General features: G+C 39.6%; 2 protein-coding genes across 9 annotated transcripts in view; both read left to right on the top strand.

Annotated features, from left to right (window-relative positions):
* anks1aa (ankyrin repeat and sterile alpha motif domain containing 1Aa) overlaps nt 1-7,463 on the top strand; it is an 83,073-nt gene extending 75,610 nt beyond the window's left edge. For 2 of the 8 annotated variants that reach the window (XM_074681055.1, XM_074681051.1), the window contains 3 exons: nt 2,458-2,637; nt 3,528-3,626; nt 4,458-7,463. In XM_074681055.1, coding sequence (XP_074537156.1) covers nt 2,458-2,637; nt 3,528-3,626; nt 4,458-4,574 — 396 coding nt within the window. In that variant the 3' untranslated portion in view covers nt 4,575-7,463. The remainder of the gene's footprint in view (nt 1-2,457; nt 2,638-3,527; nt 3,627-4,457) is intronic. The other 6 variants (XM_074681053.1, XM_074681054.1, XM_074681052.1 and 3 more) reach the window with 6 other exon arrangements.
* Nucleotides 7,464-10,387: 2,924 nt separating this feature from the next.
* Nucleotides 10,388-18,514, top strand: LOC141799666 (specifically androgen-regulated gene protein). Its single transcript, XM_074681977.1, has 4 exons — nt 10,388-10,549; nt 15,215-15,410; nt 15,951-16,089; nt 16,730-18,514. Exons 2-4 carry the CDS (start codon nt 15,306-15,308, stop codon nt 18,217-18,219), a joined length of 1,734 nt encoding a protein of 577 aa, XP_074538078.1. The 5' UTR covers nt 10,388-10,549; nt 15,215-15,305; the 3' UTR covers nt 18,220-18,514.
* Nucleotides 18,515-18,962: the final 448 nt, after the last annotated feature.

The following is an 18,962-nucleotide window of genomic DNA, read 5'->3' as shown; positions in this document are numbered from 1 at the left end:
ACCATGATAACTAGCCCTCCATTACTTTGCCTGTCCCCTCTGAGATCTGATGATTATCCTGCTAATCTGCCTCATAATGCAGCCAGGGACACTGCAGACCACTGCATCACAATGATCCGTTTCCTGTCTGTGGTTCTCTGAGACAATGGGCGCCCTTCAGAAGCAAGTGCTGAAACAGGCTGATAGCATCGTAAAACCACATCTGTCATGAGATGTGATCAGTTATTTCAAACAGTATTGATCACAGCTGTTGCTATCAGCCCTCTTCTTCCACCATCTTTACCAAACAGAGAGAACACAGGGCTGAACGTGTCATGTGTGGAATATTAGCAAAAGCTGCATTTCCACTAAAAGGTCAAGTTCAGTCTGGCGCAGTATGGTACTTTAATAGCAGTTCCACTATCAAGGTTGGGAAATGAACTAGGGCTAAACAATTAATTGAATTCAAACCAATATCCCACTGTAATAGAATGCAATTATCAAATCGCAAAGGCTGCAATTTAAGGAAAAAAAAGTTTTAAAGTGCAGTTAAAAAGTGCCATTCACACATTTACATATTTCAGTGGTTGGGCCAAAACATTTTCATTTCTGAAACATTTAGTTTGTGTATTGTTACTGATGAGAGATCAGTAAGATTTTTATACAAATGACATGTATGTTTACGCAGTGGTTTTTTTTTTCCCTTTTTATTAAAAAGTGCATTCAACATGTTGACATATTTCTGTGGCTGAGCCAGAGATTTGGTCCTATTTACATTTCTGGTGTTTATCTAGTGTGAGATTCATAGAGGAGAGGATTCATATTTATTTTTCAGATTATTGGTCACACCAGGCCTGTTTTTCTGCAGTGCTTTGTTCCTTTCTCTGATTTTATTTAAGTAAATTATTGATAATCTTATTACAAGTCTACAAGGCCTGAAGTTAAATCAATCAGTCAATATTCTGCTCTGATTGTAATAGTTAGATAAAGATGCGTTATTCTTATCAATTCATGCATCAATTCGCCTCATTTCATCATAACATGTAGGTCTGGCCTAAAGGAAAGAATTGTTTATATGTTGACAGTATCCTTTGCTGTATTGGCCATACCATAGAACAGTTTAATGCTTGTGTTAAGTGAATAATGTAGAGGATAAACATCCCCCTGTAAAAAAATTGCGTGCTAAATTGCAATTGCAATATTGGTTCAAAAAAATCGTAATTAGATTTTTGGTACCCTTCTGCTGGAATACAAAGTGCAAACCTTGTTTAATCATGATTTCATGTGTTATATATTTTTTGTTCATATCACTGAATGCTTCAAGGTTTGATCCAGGTGTCAGGTTTGTCTCATCAGGATACAATATCACTAATAAACAGGTGCTTAGCTCAGACACCAGCTTTGTAGAGAAAAAGGCTCAGAGATGGATGGAAAGAGAGACAGAGACTGCACAAGAAAAAATATTTCCCGTAACCTGAAATTATTTTTAAAAACTAGCATAGCTCACCTGTAGCAAACATGTATCATAAAAACGTTGTGTTTTTACAATAAAAATTAAAATTAGGCTAAAAAAGAACAAAAGTCATTTTTTTATTTTAACCTAATAAATTCAAAATAAGGAAAATGTATGAAAACAAGGAGTGTCACATCTACTTTCAACAGCATTCCAGAGGTGTTTCATTCTTCGTTTTGGATGTTTTTGGCACAGATATAGTTGATTCAAGGACAAAACACTGCACTGAAGCACTGTATTGAATACAGGGATCAAGGTATCATTTTTCCGTTTATTTTGGCAAAAATGAGGTATTTTTGCAGTTGTGTGTGCTCTGAAAACAAAAGGCAATCCTTTTATTCCCTCAGTTCTTTTCTGGTGAAATACACCTGAGACCTGCTATACACACCAGCACAAAAAACAGTCTAATCTGTTAACATGCATGCCAAAATAAGATTCAAACATTGTTGAGCTTTCTCAGAGCCAGCACATTGGGTGCAGCTGGGAACACAACACCGTTTTGTGGAAACACAGCATTACTTTAGAGTCACATCAGGACGTTTAGCACACAGAAGTATTAGTCTCAAGCCACTGATATGTAGGTTATTCCAGAGCTCCCTTTCTGCTGCATGTGATTGCTTTTAAACTTCACAGCACATGTAGAGTGAAGCCTGAATCCTCTGTCTTAAGTCTGAGGTACTTTGTCATATTTGGAAGCTGTCAGGAGTCGAACAAAAGAGCGTAGCAAGCAGCAGTTTTAATACTAAGCTACAGCGGATGAATACGCTTCAGGTACCGAGGGGAGCTGCCTGCTGCTGCAAAATACTCAGGAGATTAGTGCCACTTCTTGTTATGCAATTTTGTTTTCAAGACGGGGGGAAGAAACTTTGTTCTGATGTGTTTTGCTGTCTCACTGCAAACTGAAACGAACTTGAATACCTATAACAAGTTCTGCCTCCTCATCTTCTTTCTCCCCCCATGTGCAGAATCTGACGTATGAGATCATACTTACTCTTGGTCAGGCGTTTGAGGTGGCCTATCAGCTGGCTCTGCAGGCCCAGAGGACCAAGCACCAGAACCTCCCTGTGGGACCCGGTTCGGAGGTTATTGAGACAAAGTCCAGCCGACCTGTGCCGAGACCAAGAGGCAGTGTGCGGAAGTCAGCGGTGAGTGGGACGCAGAAATTACTGCAATAGATGACATTATAGGTTGTAAATCTTACTTATTTGTCACAATCATGCTGCTTATTTTAAGTGTCTGGGTTCAGCAGCAGTGAATGTGACACACTTCCTCATGAAATCAAGAATCAAAAAATACTTTTATTTGTACATATTTATAAATCAGGGATATAAAAAAGGCAGCAGGCACATTGAAGCAAACACCAAAAGTTTTGACCTTCACAGACATTTTTCCACTCCTTCAAAGTAGGTTATTGTGCCAGAAACTTGCACTGACTAAGTTAGAAGTATATCATTTATTCCAACCTTCCCTGTTTCATGTTTATCCCATTAGTAAACATAACTCTACCCCTTTTTCAGCTACATTTTCAAAACTCATTAGAAAGTCTCAAACATTTCAATCAGGTCTGCAGCGTACCACACTATCATGAGTGCACTGTGATGATGTTTGTTTGGTCATTTGCATTAAACCATTAGTTGGAGCGCCGTGCTGTGCTGAATCTCAATGAGGTAAAGATGCCTCAGGGACTCATCTGTGGCTGCAGCTTAATGAACTCAGCAGAATCATCATGTTTACTGTCACTTCTTCTGTGTTTGCTTCTGTTTCACCAAGCGAAGTATTTTGATACAAGGATTAAATCAAATGCACTCTTCAGAAACACCTTGCTTCACACCCCCACTGTTACGCACATCCACACTTGTACGCTGCCACGGTTTTATCTCCTTCAGCTCTAACAGACTCAAGTCCTCCTGTCTCACGCTTTGTAATTCTGTGTCAGTTTCTCTCCATTGAATTCTCTTTCTTCTTGTCTGTTTCTCTTCTTCCTTTCTTCTTCCTTCTCTAATCTGTCCTCCTGGTGGTGTTTATCTCCCTCCAGGACTCTCCTCCTCTTGAAAGTCGTTGCTGTTACTGTTACACCTGCACCACCCACCGTCCCTCCTTCCTACCGCTGCACTCTGCCAGCTCTGCTGCCCAGGTGCTGCCTCACATCCTCCTTTCATCCTTTCCCATCTTCAGCCTCTCACACTGCTTTGTGTTCTGCCTTCCTCATTTTATTTTCCTCTTTAAACTCATCATAATCACCAACATCATCCTCCACATTGCTATTATCCATGTTTTACTGTTTACCTAAAAATGTGTGTGTAAACAACAACTTTGATTATTACTTTTGGCTCAGGCGCCCTCTAGTGACAATCTGGTAGAAACACAAGCTGTGTTTACAAACAGAGTAAAACAGAAATACAGCTGATTTTTTCAGTTAAAGTCAAGAAAATATAAAACATTAAAAAATCAGTCTATGAATTATACATATGTATACATAGCAACAAATCATAACAAAAGTTACCACAGAGCATAGATAGATGATAAGGACAAGATGGACAGTGAAGAGAAGGGGAAGGAGATACAAAGAAATGAATGGGGAGAAAAAATATTGGGACATTGGGAAAAGGAGTAAAATCAGATAAAGAAACAGAAGAAAAAGATGGAGATAGAGGTTTGAAGTGGAAAGGGGTGGAGGAAAAGATGGTGCGAAAGATAGGGGAAGAAAAAGAAAGGAGGAGGAGAAAGCAGAGAAGAAGTCATGGGGAAAAGAGAGAAGATGGAGAGGGAGTGAAAAGAACAACGGGAGACAGAAAGAGAAAGAGTCATAGAGACAGGAGCTCGGTCTGTGAGGTCTAAACTTTGAATTCACTTTAAATCTTTTATCAGTTTGTGTTGTCTTCCTGTTTGTGAGCAGACCTGTAGATTAAATATGTTAAGAACTTTCTGGAGCCTGAAGTTTGATTCCTCCTGTTTGTGGTCACAGGGGGACCTCGTGGAGCAGGAGGCGGATTCCCAGTCCCAGGGCAGCACCGCGTGGCTTGTGGACCCAAAGGAGTCTAAGCGCACCATCAGCACTAAGTACGAGACCACCATATTCTGAGTGGACCCTCTCTTCCTCCTGACCTTTGACCTTTGGGCCTGGCCTCACCTTCCTCTACCTTCCTTTCCTCCTCCTCCTCCTGTGTGCCTTTCACTGTGACTCTGCCTCTCTCTGCTGGGCCTCCTGTCCTCCCCCTGGCCTCCTTTCACTTGTGTCCTCATCTGACAACAACACAACCTACGATGGCTTAACCAACTAGTCTTCTTCACCTTTTTTTATCAACTCTTCCACTCTGTTAACGCTCCTCCAGCCTGCTTCTCACCGTCACTGCTATCCTCTGTTTGTTTATCTTGAATGCTTCCTGAACTCTCCGCACAGAACTTTATTTTTCCTCTCCATCAACATCTCTATTGACTGGTGGTGATAAGCTCTTCTTCTGTTTTTTTCCCCCTGGTGCTTTCCTGCTCTATCAGGCGGCGGCCACTCTGAGACTTTTCTCCTCTGATCTTTCAACTCGTCTAACTTCTCCGTGCACTGAGAGAAAATCTAATCGAGAGACCCTCCGCTCACATCCTGTACCTGGATGGACATGTTTCCTGAGGAAACCGAGAATCTGTTTCTGTAGCAGACTGGTCAGAGGTCAGGGTGTTATGAGGGTTATACGGGATTAACCAAGGGCGATATTCTCACTGTCAGCTGTCTGCTGAAGCCAAAGGAGGCTATGATCCTAGCACTGTGATAAGGTCCTTCTGGAGCTAATAAAGTAAGCATTTCGGGGGATTTTCTAGCAGATAAAGACCTGCATGTTAGTGGTTCTTGCTGCTCTAGAAAATAGACCTTCTTAAGACTTGTAGCCCTCCTCTGTCTACCCATCAGAGCAAAAAAAAAAAGCTTCTTTTGGAGTAAAGTAGCTAAAACTAAGCACTTTTAACAAAACCCGGAGTGTGTCAGATTAAGTGCATCTTCCTCTGTCCTGTCTCTTTTTCTTTTTTCACGACAAATGCCTTCTCTGTTCATCCGTCACCGTTGCCTTTGTTCTGCCAATCACAATGGGTTAATATTTCACAGCTGCTGGTAAAGAGAGTAAATCATTGTTCTTTTTGAGGGAGTTATCCGCCAACATCATGCTGTTTGTGTCTATGAGTTCAGTTATTTCCTTTAACTTTGTGTTAACCTCACTACTTTGTGTGTGCGTGTGTCTTTTATCCCTTCCCCTTTAGCTGAACACTGTGGCCACTTCCAGCCAATAAGACAAGGACAGGACACAATGAGACCTGTTGCAGGGTGGGTAGGAGGGTTTTTCCTTTACTGAGAAAGTGACCCACTTCCAGTGCGACAGATTGCACCAATAGTTGGATCGTGCTCACTACAGTAAAACATGGGACTTGGAGACCTGAGAGGTGCATCACTTCATCTGACTTCACCGACTTCCGACGACACACAAACACACTCCTCTGCTCCACTTTTTCTGTCTTTTTCTGTGATGGTTGCCCTTGTCAGACATATTTGTTTGGCTTATAAATATTTCTGAGTACAGTGGCTATTCAGCTATGTCTCAGAAACATCCAAAGGTTTTAAGATTCCAGGGGCAACAAGGCTGCGAAGTAAAAAAAAAAAAAAAAGATGAATCAAAGAAGAAGAAAACACAAGTCAAAGTCCAAAGCAGTGACAGCAATAAGCTGATGACAAAAATGAGCGCAGGTTAACATCTTGCACATTAATAAACAATCCAAAGTGAAGCCTGGAAACAAATTCAAGAGGAAACAGAATCAGAAGTGCTCCAGGCCTGTAGGGGGCACCGGTCGTAACAAGTGAAAAATGCAATGCAGAAGATAGGTGATGATTTTGCCTTCGTAGACCACCATATATCAGGTCTCTCTTGGAGGAAATGTTGCTGGTATCTGGTGATTTTAAGGGGAAGTAGCTGAAACAGGAAATCTCTTTTTGCAAAGCTAGTAAGGTACAAACAGGCAGAGACCACACACGGTACCTACACACTCCTTCCAGTACCAACACGTTGTAGCATGACCATCAGCCTGTCATTCAAAACTTCCACGTATAACTGTGATTAAACCATGTAATCTTACACAGGATGAACTCTCTAACCAAACCCAAAGGGCAGAGGATCTGACACTACAAAGACTGTTTTATAATAATAATAATGGTAATGACGTAACAAGGGGTGGCTTTTATTTGATATGAAAGTGTTCTCTTTTTTTGTATGTTTTAATTGTTTTGTAGGACAATTGTGTGTCCTAAAGCTGAAACTGGATCAGGTGTGGTTCACTGCAGTGCTCCCTCTTCATCCCTGCTCCCTTTGTTTCATTAATCCGGTCAAGATTAATCACCAAACCTGCCATGCAGGCTGGTACTTCTTTAGGTTTTAGCTGCAGAACAGAACAATGAGACACACAGCATGTTCCTCCTAGCTAACTCCCTGTACGTTGACTGTTAACGGTACTTTTCTGTTCATCTGATGTGTATATGGGTACATATGATTTAGTTGTTGTTTATGTGGTACGTTGTCAGGCCAGTTTGATAACTCTATGGTACACTGTCTTCAGCTGGCCGGGGTCCCATTCTGCTTTTGCACATTGCTGAGGATCAGGAGATAATGTCTGGACTAATCTGATGACGTCAAAGATGAGAATGATAATGTACATGAATCTAGCGGTCTGTATTTTGATACTTGAATGATTTTTGCTTTTATAGATATCTATATATAAATATATGTATATGTATGTATGTACGTATGTAATTTTTGACGTATGTCAAAACAGAGAAAAGGACTATGTCTTATAAAGTTAAACATATCGTGAATAAATACCCTGTGATTTAAAAAAAAGGCTGAGATAACAATGACTCAGAAGAGGGACCTCACTTAAAAAAAAAGATTGTAAATAATCTCGGGCTTCCAGTCTTTTTTATGATTATTTTTCATAATTGTACAACTAATAAATGGTGCGATTAGAATTGATGGTGTTCTTGGCTCATTTTTTAATTCCACTGTGGAAATGTTTCAGTTTCCAAAACTTTGAAAGAGTTTTCTGTCCAGTTCCAACATCTTGTACACACCACAAGTGTCTAAGTCAGGCCAACTCTATGTACTAATGCTTTGTAACTGTCGGGACTTGTCAGAAGGCAAACAAGGTTAGCTGATGCACAAAGATAAAATGTTTGTCTCCACCCTTCCCCTATATCTCTTGAACTTTCTTTTCTTCTGTAGGATGGACAGCGGCTACAGCACAAAGCCAGTGTAGATGTACAGGAAATAAAAGCTTCAGCCAGACAGACCAACAGCAAATTATCATCACAGCTTCTTATGTCCTGTTCAACAACAAGCTACTTCAAGCAAAAGATGTGGAGGTGCTTCAACAGCACATTTCACAATTTTCCAGCATTGCATGATTAATGAGGTTTAAGGTTAAATTTTGTTTTATTTCTCTGAGATTCCTTTAATACTGCTTAAATTTTACAAACCAAAAAAGTAAGTTTATGTTCTTTTGTTTCGGTTTCTTTTTTTCCTTTAAATCTCCTATGAGGAACATTGTGTTAATGCAAGAATAGCCTTTTCGAGGGGGCATTTTCACCTTTGTTGGATCAGATTGGAGAGTAGAGATTGGGGGGAAAAGGCAGCAAATGGTTACAGGAGTCAAACCAGTGACTTCTGCATTGAGAATTTTTGCCTCTAAATAGAGGGTGAATGCGAAAACAGAGCCAATGGTACCCCAAAACAATGATATAGAAAACTATCAATCTTTATACTATTGGCCTTTTTTGCATGCAGTAGTCGTAGAGAGGGACCAGTTTTATTTCAGTCTGTTTTTAATCAGCTAGTGTCTTGCTACAGGAGCTTTAAGTGACCAATACAGATTCAAAAATGTACATTTTTTAAATCACTCAAGCCCCAGGTTGTGTGCATTTCTTATCATTGTTGGAGGAGAATTGGGTCACCAAAAGAAAATTACAGCAGTCATGACTTAATCGAACTGTCCTTACATATGGCAGCAATAGAAAATAATGTCATAGTGCCTCAATTCTGGATAATGTGAATGTGTGAATAAGACAAAGAGAAAGAGGCAGTTTTTTTTTTTTTTTTTTTTGTAACGTCAGCCTCTCATCACTTTAAACATTGTCACCACTGCAAATGTTTTTAAGTATGATGATGCTTAAGGCCAAACCTGTCATGTAGCATAACCATTAAATAACATACTATAAATCAGCACAATCCTTCTGCCACAGATGTGTAACCACTGGTATGAGGAAAATGTACATCTTCTATTGTAACGTCAACATTAAAACATCAACATGGTGATGACTTATGGGGCAGAGGAGAATATGAACATGGGCAGCAGCTCATTTTCATAGATATGCAGCAGACATGCGTCACTGACGTACGCTGCTGTTCCTGATGGTCGAGGCTGATATCAGAAGCAGAAAGAAGTACTTTGTTTTCAAAGTACAACATACATGAACTGGCACAGACTTTTTTACTGAATCACTCCAGCTGCAAACAAAGAAATTATTGAGTGAAAAAAGGTCTGGCTGAGTTTGCTTGATTGTAACAGTTTTTGCATATGCACCCTTTATTCATGGGTAGTATCTTTATACACTTGATACATTTTGGCTAGAGACAAGTTTAACCGGTTATGAGAGAATCACGTGGCTGCTGCTCATTTTCTTTACTTGGTGATGATGTGATTATGAATTTACTCCTGTTAAGCTAAAATAACAAATTTGTTTTCTAGAAAACAGATTCTCAATGGAAAATAATGTTGCTGATCAAAATACTTTGACTGTAGTAGATAAATGTAAAAAAAAAAAAAAAATCCATGGTTTTCAGATGTAAAAACCAGGAAAGTTAAATTTAAAATTTCATGACATCTTTGGATGAAAACCATGACAACAATTTGTTTAGCTCTTGAGATAAGTTTGACCACAACTCTTTTAGTCCTGAGAGGATTCTCCCAATTGTTTTATTTTTTTTTTCATCATCTTAGTATTTCTAAGAGCTGAAACATGCAGTCTAAAGGAGGCATCCTTCAAACCTGTGGGTTAAATACCTGTTAAAATATGCCTGTTTACAAAAATCTCTTGATGGCATCAAAAGTTTGTGCAACACACTGGATCCAAAACAACTAATTATTTGTCAAGGTCAGTTTTGTTGTTTTGCATTTAAAATGATTCTGTTCAACCAATTATGAGCAAAGTGATTCACAACTGAAACAGTGATTTTAATGAGTGAAGAATTCAGTTTGTTTTTTTTTAATTATTATTTATTTATTTATGTCGGTTTCAAGCTGTTTTAATAACCATTGTGAGTTTTTCTGTCCTTAATGGAAGGGTACCTACAATTTTTTTCCTGAATTTATGTTGCCTGTGGTATTAACTGTTTCTTAATAGCTATCTCTTTCGTTTTATATCAAGTGCCACAATATAGGCTAAGTATTAGCATGCTAATGGCTGAATAATTGCTGATTTATTGCTGTTTTAGCATTCCTATGCTAGCATCATAATTTTAAGCTTTTAACATGGTGTTCCCTGTTTGTTTAAACACCACGGTTCCTGTGTGAGACCTGCCAGGGCTAGGACCCAGAATGTCTGCATAATGATAATAATAATTAGGAAATATGACAGCATTTCGTATCATTTAAAACGGTGAAACATGGTATTTATATGTATAGGCCTACTGCAGGTATGGTATTCACATTTACTGTACTTATGGTTACATGGAAGAACTAGTACATTATTTGGGCTCTGTTCAAGCAAAATAATACCTCTCATTAGCTCTTTTCAATGACGTCACGCCCAGACGTTCGCTGATTGGCCACAAGCCAACCTGTCTGCAAACTAACTGGCTTACCTGGCTCTGAAATTCCCACCTGTTCCGTCAGTCACTTCTCGGCGTGTAGGTGTGTTTCCCAGAACAGAGCAGCAGCAGTGAGGGGCGAGAGGTGCACCGCAGCTATGGACTGACCTAAAAACGGCTCTTTTGGTGCTATTCTGTGAACACTGAGACGCTTCTGACACATTTGGTGAGTTAACAACAATTGATGTTTATTTGCTTTATTGGTGTAAAGAGGAGTGACGAGCTGTACAGGGGAAGTTGTTGTTGTTTTAAGTCGAACACAAATTATAGGAATAAGTTGTGTAGCCTGTTTAGTTGAGAACAAACTAGGACCACATGAAACTGCAAACTGTTACAGGCTGTAAAAGTGGCTGACCCCATTTACAAAGGTAAAGCCAGTTTCAACACACTAGGTCAAGAGGAGTCAAATTGAAGAGAAAAATCTTGGCACTCCCTCTTACATTCATTTCCACTTTTCACCATCATTACTTATCACTTAACCCAGTTGTGCAATCCGATTTTTCATGTCAAAAAATGACACTTTTATCCTAAGTGTTTAATTAATGGGTATCTGGAGGCTTAGTGAGGCAGATAAAGTACAAATATTTGCACATATATGTCAATAACAGTCGTTTTGGTGGAACAACAAGCTCGGCTAAACATTAATGAAATATTTCAGTTCACTCCAGCAGGTTTTGGGTTGCACAACCTGCTGCTCACCGTGAACTTTTGTTTACTGTTAAACATTAAACCAGTTCTCTTGCTGCCCTTGAACACATGCTTCACATTACCGAACATCCTCCTTTTCCGAGCATGCTTTGATTTGTCATCATAGGGTGTTCAAGATGATTCTCGGATTTTAAATCTGGTTAACAAACTGTGCAGCTCTTTGCACAGTAAACACATGAAAGAACTACAGCTGATCCACCTTCTCTCAAAGTTTAAAGCAGTTTTTTTTATCTCCTGACTTGTGATTCAAGTGGAACGCCCAGGCACATCAGAGCACTCAGATGAATTTAAGAGTTGTCTCAAAGACATGGAAGCAAGCAAAGTGACATTCCTGTCACTATTAAATCCTGACTCAGCTGTGGGTGTAGTGAGCCTCTCCACAGCTGCACGACAGGTTTGCTGTCTTGTTCACGTTTGAAAGGTGTTGGCTGCTTTAGTTTGGACATTTGTTTCTCTCTTTCTCTCCTAATGGAATGGTTAATGGGAGTGACAGTAATTAGCAGCTAATAAAGCTTTCACCAAGAAGCTCGGACTGCCTCATCAACCGGCTATTGTTGTCAGTAAACATGTGAATGTGGGTGTTGTTCATGATCATGTTTTGCCCGTACCGTCTTTTCAATGTCGTCATGTCAACAAGAGCAGAAAGTCACTGATGTAGATCAGTCACAAAATCTTCTTGCAAGGTCCCTTTTAATCTTTACGCTTATGCTAAATCAGTCTCAGTGACTTGAGGTACATCTTTTTGATGGCAAAAATAGCCTAAGATGAAAAGAATGCATCAAGAGTTCCTGATTATCTCAAAGGTCATTGGGTTTTCTTCGGTCTATGTGAGTTTTAAAGCTGAAAACCTGAAAGCACGCATGATCAAATGAATCACAAACTTGTTTTTAAATTCTCTGATATTATCTTGTGATCATAAGAAAGCAAAATTGAATGAAGTTACTCAAGATACATTTTGTTACTATTCTAAAAATCCACTTTCTTTTTCTTGGCCTCTGTTCAAATTGGCAGATTGGTGAGGCGTTATCTAAAGAAAACAAACTGATAACCTGGTGATCTCAAGATTAAGGCACCAAAAATGTCTCAAATCCTAACACTATTGATTTCTGTTCAGTAACTGATTTTTTTTTCACCTAGGGGCTTGTAAAAAAAATTCTAATCATTAATCATGATCATAACTCCAGCTGTCAGGTGTGGGCAGACAGTATTCAGGAAGCCATCAAGTTTGGGGATCACTCTGATTTCAATTCAGGCGACAAACCCAAGAACTTTGTATTATAATTAACTTACCATGAATTTCAATTAATCACATTTTTAGGTGATATGGGGTTTCCCTCTTAATGTAAAATCCTGAAATTGTTAAGTCAAAGTGTAACAAATGACAAAATTGTTTTTAAAGCTGCAAATTTATATCAATCATTTGATCAAGCAAGTGTTTAGTTTCATTATCTGGAAATATCATGTCCATGTAGTGAATGGATTGAATTACTGGTGAATCAGATTTGCAGAGTAAACAAAGGTGATGATGTTTCCTCCGAAATGGCAACAGGGTTTTTCCTATCCTAAATGACAGTACATCCTGTTCTGAGCTCTAGAGTAGGATCATTACTCCGTTAAGAATGGCTAAAAAAAACAGTGTTTACCTTGTATTTCTTCTGTTGTTGTGATTATAGATGTCTGGACAGAAATCCAAAAGTTCATTGTATTTAACTGATTTTCCATCCATATTTATTGGTTAAATGTTCATTTAAGTTCATCAATTTTGCCTGTGTAAATGTATTGTAATTGTTAATCGACAAAGTGTTATCGGTATCATACATCAGCCAGCTGTTACGCGGACCTGCACTCTAATTATCATCATCAGCTTTTGAAAAACCAGTCTTTTTTTACCAGTATTACAAAGCCTAAAAAAATATGATAATTGAATCTGTCTTTGGTTGCCCTTGAAAATATTTATTTTCTAAAATCTCCTGTGTTGGGACCTCATCTGGTTTTAAAGCAGACCAAAATGAATGTTTATGCCTTTTAAGAGCTTTTAAAGCAGACGAGACCATCAGTGTTACATAACTTATTTCAACAAGGTCTCATTATTTCCTAAAAGCACAGGGCAGAGGTAGGTGACGGATGAGGGTATTAATCATCTGCTGCAGAAACAGGTTTTTTAATGCATTTTCCATGGCATTAACTCTTAATTCGAGATAAATTTCACCAATGAAATAAATCAGGAGGTGATTGTTGTGTTAAAATCAGATCAAGCTCAGCAAAGAAGTGAGCTTCTCATAGCAGCTTTAATCATTTTAAATACTACACCTGCTTTATGGTGTCACAAAATGTGTTCCCTCAACTTCCTTGTTCTGGCAGAGTGATTTATTTTAAGTGTCGTCCTCAGACGAACCTCATACCCCAGTAATTATAACCTTCCACGGCAATAATGCCTACAGACTTGATGATATTTTGACGGCTGGTTCACAGACACACAGTGACACCTTCATGGAAGAAAACTATTCATTCTGTTGGTCTTTAATCTGTTTACAAGACAACAATAAAATGAGATTTACTCTGGTGTAGCCTGTCAGTACAACTGTGGCAAAAAAACAAGGTATAAAGCATTTGATGTCTTGTATGTTGTATGTTCATGATATAATTAGTTGAAACCCATCACTGAATTTAACCCCACTTGATCAAGTTTTATCCTATCGTGGCTACGTGAATGTAAAGGTGCAGTGTGTTTCTTCTTGAATAGTTTCATGTTCTTTTTCTTCCTGAGTCTTCAGTCTGTTAGAAGAGACTGAAACTAACTGGATTTGTATCCCTACAACAGATGAGTGGTCTATAATAATCCTTTGAGTTTTGTGTGGCATGTTTTCCTCATGCCTGATCTGCCAGGACTAAAATGGACAGGATAATAAGCAGGAAACACAAGTGAGCTGTGGCGCTGCAACACAAGACGACATGCGAATACTGTCTAGACTCAGATTTCACGTAACACAAACACATTCAAACAAAGATGCTTTTTTTTTCTGTAAGCCTAGTAAGCTGATGCTGGGACTTCTCAAAGCAGGTACTTGTTGTACCTCCCAACCTGAATGCCACTGTGCAAAAAAACATCACCCTGTTATCTGGGGTAGAAAAGTCCTTGAAGCAGATCTTGCTCAAGCTTTAAATGAAATCAACATAGAAACTGAGATGATTTTAATGACAAAATCATAAACAGTTTTATTCAGATTACAGGCTACAGCTAAAAATCTTTCATGATTAGTTAACATTTTAATTTTTCTATTTGTAGCTTTTGAAAGCCGAACATGACTTATAACTTTTAAAACTTTCAGTTGATCATAATACAAGATGACAGAAGCTCATTTTGATAACCTGACACTACAGAGAATGGTGATTTTTCTTGAAATTGATCCAAATGATAAATTGATTTTTGTAATAGTTTTTGAATTTTATAACCAGATACCACAGTTAACACAATATGCAACTTTTGTTGAAGTCCTCAACAACAAAAGGATGAAGTGCCAGTTCCAAAGTAGTTCTAGCACAAAGTGTAGCAATGATACAGATTAAAACAGTCACAAAGCAAATGAACTGACAGGGTAGAGATGGCTATACAGCTCTGTTCTATTTATTTATTTGGTTTTTTTATTTGACCTAATTTTGCAGGAATAGTCTCCGTATTTTAAGGTAAAAAATAGCAAAGATAAACTACCCAAAGCTGGACAGGGTCCTATTAATCCAAGCCATCTATAGATAAATGAATGTTCACAAATTACTCCATTTATTTATACAATCACTTCATTAGCACAAGTGCTAATGGTTGATATATTAGAGTCTGTGACAGCAAATATGACTCCTGAAATAGCATGACTGTTTAATAATGAGGATCAGTTACTTATCAGATGTATTTTTTCATTGATTTATGACACTAATGGAAAAATGTGACATTGATAGTTATTGCTGTTGTGTTAAATTAATTTTGTGTTCTATTCTTAGTCTCAAACTGACGCTTGCTTTGTCAGAGATCAGTTTTACTATATGTGATACAGTGTTATATGTGATATAAACAGTTTTTGTTTATTTTCTCTGAATTCACTTTGATCTTTTCCCTCCATCTTCGCTTCAGATCACCTTCAAAGACTGATCCTTGGCAGTACCTGCAAGCTCAAAAGAGGACGGTGAAGCCGCCGTCCTGCCCTTGTCCTCTTTTGTGTGCAATGCCGAAGAGTGACACGTGGCCAGGCGGCGTTGCCTTGGAATCTTTGATCAATATGGACAGTGCTGGAAGCTGTGACAGTGTTATCAGCATGAACTCTGGCTATGTGAGTGCTGCTGTACTACATCTCTTTCCTAGTGACTGCTGCTTATCTACTTATTACGTAACTCTATGAATCAACACACATTGCTTGCAGACTCCCTGTCTGCCAGAACAAACTGTAATGTCTCTGTCCTCTGTGGGAAAAGGGAAATAAAGAAGTGAGATTTGTGTTGGAGTTGTTAAAGACTTCAGCATGGACGTTTAACATCAATGTGAGAAGGTCATTGGAAACTTTATGAGAGGAAGTGAATGTTTGAGGTGAATTACTCTTGTGTGTTTAGAAGTCGCAGTGAAAGTTCTCTTTAAAGATGACCAGAGGGGAAGAACTATCTCAGGTAGTTCACAAACACCTGCAGCTAACTGGAATAAATTCTTTTGACAGCCCAGAGAGAACAGGTGAAGATTGTGTAATCAGTCATTCCTTTGCAGATGCTTGAGGACAAATCAACTCTTCCTTCCTTCGATCTCATGACTGTAGTTAGGGTTGAATGTAAAATAAGGATAGCTTACTAAATCTGGATGTGTCTTATTATGATGGTTGCAGAGTGAAGACAGTATGGAGCACTTATCTCCAGAGGAGAGAGCATGTCTCATGTATCTTGAAGAAACCATTGAAGCACTCGAGGTCCAGGAGGACAGCGGCATATCCAATGATGAACCAGATTCTGGGTTTAGAGTAAATGGTATGACATTGTTATGTTGTGCTTAATTTCTTTACTTACATGGTACACAGAGCCTTGCATGTGTTCACCTAAGGGCACCATAGTCTGACATTGCTACAAAACTCTCAAAGTATTGTTTTTTTTTTGAGAGTTAAAATGATAGAGCTTTCCAGTTTTGATTAATTACTTAATTGTGATAATCACATCTTTATCATATGCTTATTTTGCATTTCATGTTTTAATGAATCCACTGTTTTATGTCCAAATTGAGGATGGAAAGTAATACGAGCCAACCTGAAGCTACCACCCATTTAGCAATAGCCAACGCAAAGCTACATCCACAGCTTTTTGTACACTCTAAAGTAGCGCTTTGTTGGTTGTTGTGATTTTGTTGCCTGCTGACATCAGTCTGGTTAGCAGTAGCTCAAACTTCTGCCATAGTTGAATTTTATTAACATAAAGATCATATTGTTTTTAATTTGTTAACTCAGCTTTTTGGGGAGTAAAATCTGCCGTTTAGAAGCATAGTAGTGTTGTAATTTCCATTAGCGGAGCAGAGCAAATCCTGATTGATGTGTTACAGCTCGCATCCCTGTTGAGTTGATACTAACTTGAACAATTTTGATTTGTTTTGTTTTTTTGTTTTGTTTTTTCTCTGTAGAAAATTCCAGTTTCAGATCTGATGAGTCCACCGGAGATCAGAAATCAGACCAAGCTTTCCATGATGCTACCAATGAAGCCTCACATTTACAGTCCTCTCCAGGCTCTGAAGCAAACAGGACAGATGTTGAAGAGTCAGAGAACCTGGGACCTAGTGAGATCCACATACCATCTGCTCCAACCACTGAGTTGTGCGTAGCCAAGGATGAAGATGGTAATCTAATAATTGTCCCAAGTTCCAGTCTTCCCCCAGATCCACCCACTGAAAAAGCCTCTGTGGTGGATGTGGCATTTATCCCTCCTCCGTCAGACTTCATGGATGTGCCAGCACCTCCTCAGCCTCATCGGCCCCTGACAGCAAAAGACCTTCTATCACCTCCCATTCCATCCAACAACAAGCCAGGAGCAACTGTTGACTTGGAGCAGCTTCGTGAGAGAGCCTCCTCAAAGAGAGCCTCAATGAGCTTCCCCAAGCCACCAGACGAACCTAAGGAACCAAGTCCATCACTTGTCAGCCCCAGTCCCCCAGTGAGTCCTCTTGCACCTCCTCTTCCTGAAGTTGCTGAGCCCAGAAGTCCTCCTGCTGTGGCCCCTAAACCAAAGAGGCTTCCAGCCAACATCATCCTGAAGTCACACAAGGCAGCAATGGCCGATGCAAGCTCAGCACATTTGGTGCCTTCCAGTGGTGGGCTGTTGACGGACCAACAGAGAGTTCACATGGAGGCTCTCCGAAAACTCGGCCTGCTTAAAAGTGAAGATGGGGATTCAAGTCCAAATCTGAGCCCTAGACATTCTCCCCAAACTAGGAGGTCATGGGCGGCTCCTTCTTCTCCAATAAGTCCGAGTACAACTCCCACAACGCCAGCTTACCCCCGAGTCCACACCCCTTCTCCTATCACCGTCTCTGTACAGTCTCCTGCAGCTGATTCACCACCAGGGACCCTTACAGCTCCTGTAATCTTGCCTCCAGAAATAATTCCAGCACCAGATGCATTCAGTGACCCTGATGGATCTTTGCACTCAGACAATGAACTCTCTGCTGGTACAGATGCGTCAGAGGTTTCTGCCCCTTTTACCCCTCCATTGTTAAAAGGAGGCAGGCATCTCACCCCACCCAAAAGTTTCGGAGTCAAATCAGCCACACTGGAGCGCTCTGGCCCAGGTCTGAGCAGCTACAGGGCTGGACAAGACTCCAGCGAAGCTGGCATTTCTGGCAACCTAAGCCCTGCCCAGCTTCGTAACAATCGTCCGCGCCCTGCCTCTCTGGGGAGTAGGACAGAGTTCTCAAGTGCCCCAGGAGAGGGTCTGAAGGTGGGGGGTGCCACCAGCAAAGAGCCAGATGTACGGAGGTCCCTGCAAGCCCCTCAGCCTGTCAAGAACTCTAAGAAACTGCCTAGATCAGAGGGCATCAGTGTGCTGATCTGCCCAAAGTCTCAGAACGAAGAGGATCGCCGCATTGCATTGAGGAGGCTTGGGCTGCTCAAAGACTGAGGCTATTGCAACAAATCCTGCATCTAATCTGACTTCCACAGACTGCCTGTACAAACTTTACTCAAAGAGACATACCAAATCTCAACTAAGACTTTAGAAAACTTTAGGGGAAGCAGTTTAACTACACATTTGTGCATCATCATTTCTACTCTTTTAAGCTATTATATCCAGAGGCTGTCTAACATCTGTTACCCATACTGTGCTTTCTATTTCCAATAAAACTCAGAAACTGTGACATGTTTGCAGACTCTCTCAATCTGACCTTGTTTTTCTCTTTTCCTTTTTTCTTTATAAATTAAACACTGTAACTTTTATGAGTCACTTCCTATCTGTTATCACATTGATACTGGGAACAGTTTCTCTTTTTGTATACTTTCAGATGTCAGTAGTATGTTTCTGAGCAAGCATTGTCTGATTGATGGGTGTTTGTTTACTCCACTTAAACTGGGTTAACCTGCTTACACAATAATTGCAGGGTGCATATTTTTAGATGAATAAAAATGCTGAAAGTATTCCCTATTTTGTTGGAGCATACTTTACTAGAAGTTAGGTCACATCATCTGTGGCCACTTGGTGAGAAGAATCTGAATAATGTGGTTTGCATGGTTTTATTGTGACGCACACTGTAAAACTCAAGGGTTGCCACACACCATTTGTGTGAGGTGTTAGTTTGATCTGTTTGCTACTATTTATATGTTTTATGACACATTTTGGAATTATTCTGCTCCTTGTCATTTGTTGCT

The sequence above is a fragment of the Halichoeres trimaculatus genome, unplaced genomic scaffold (genome assembly GCF_033239565.1).
Source record: "Halichoeres trimaculatus isolate MK-OKI-2021-1 unplaced genomic scaffold, fHalTri1.1 fHalTri1_scaffold_11, whole genome shotgun sequence".
NCBI lineage: Eukaryota > Metazoa > Chordata > Actinopteri > Labriformes > Labridae > Halichoeres > Halichoeres trimaculatus.
Note: the sequence above shows the minus strand (reverse complement) of the source record. Positions and strands in the feature narration are given on the sequence as shown.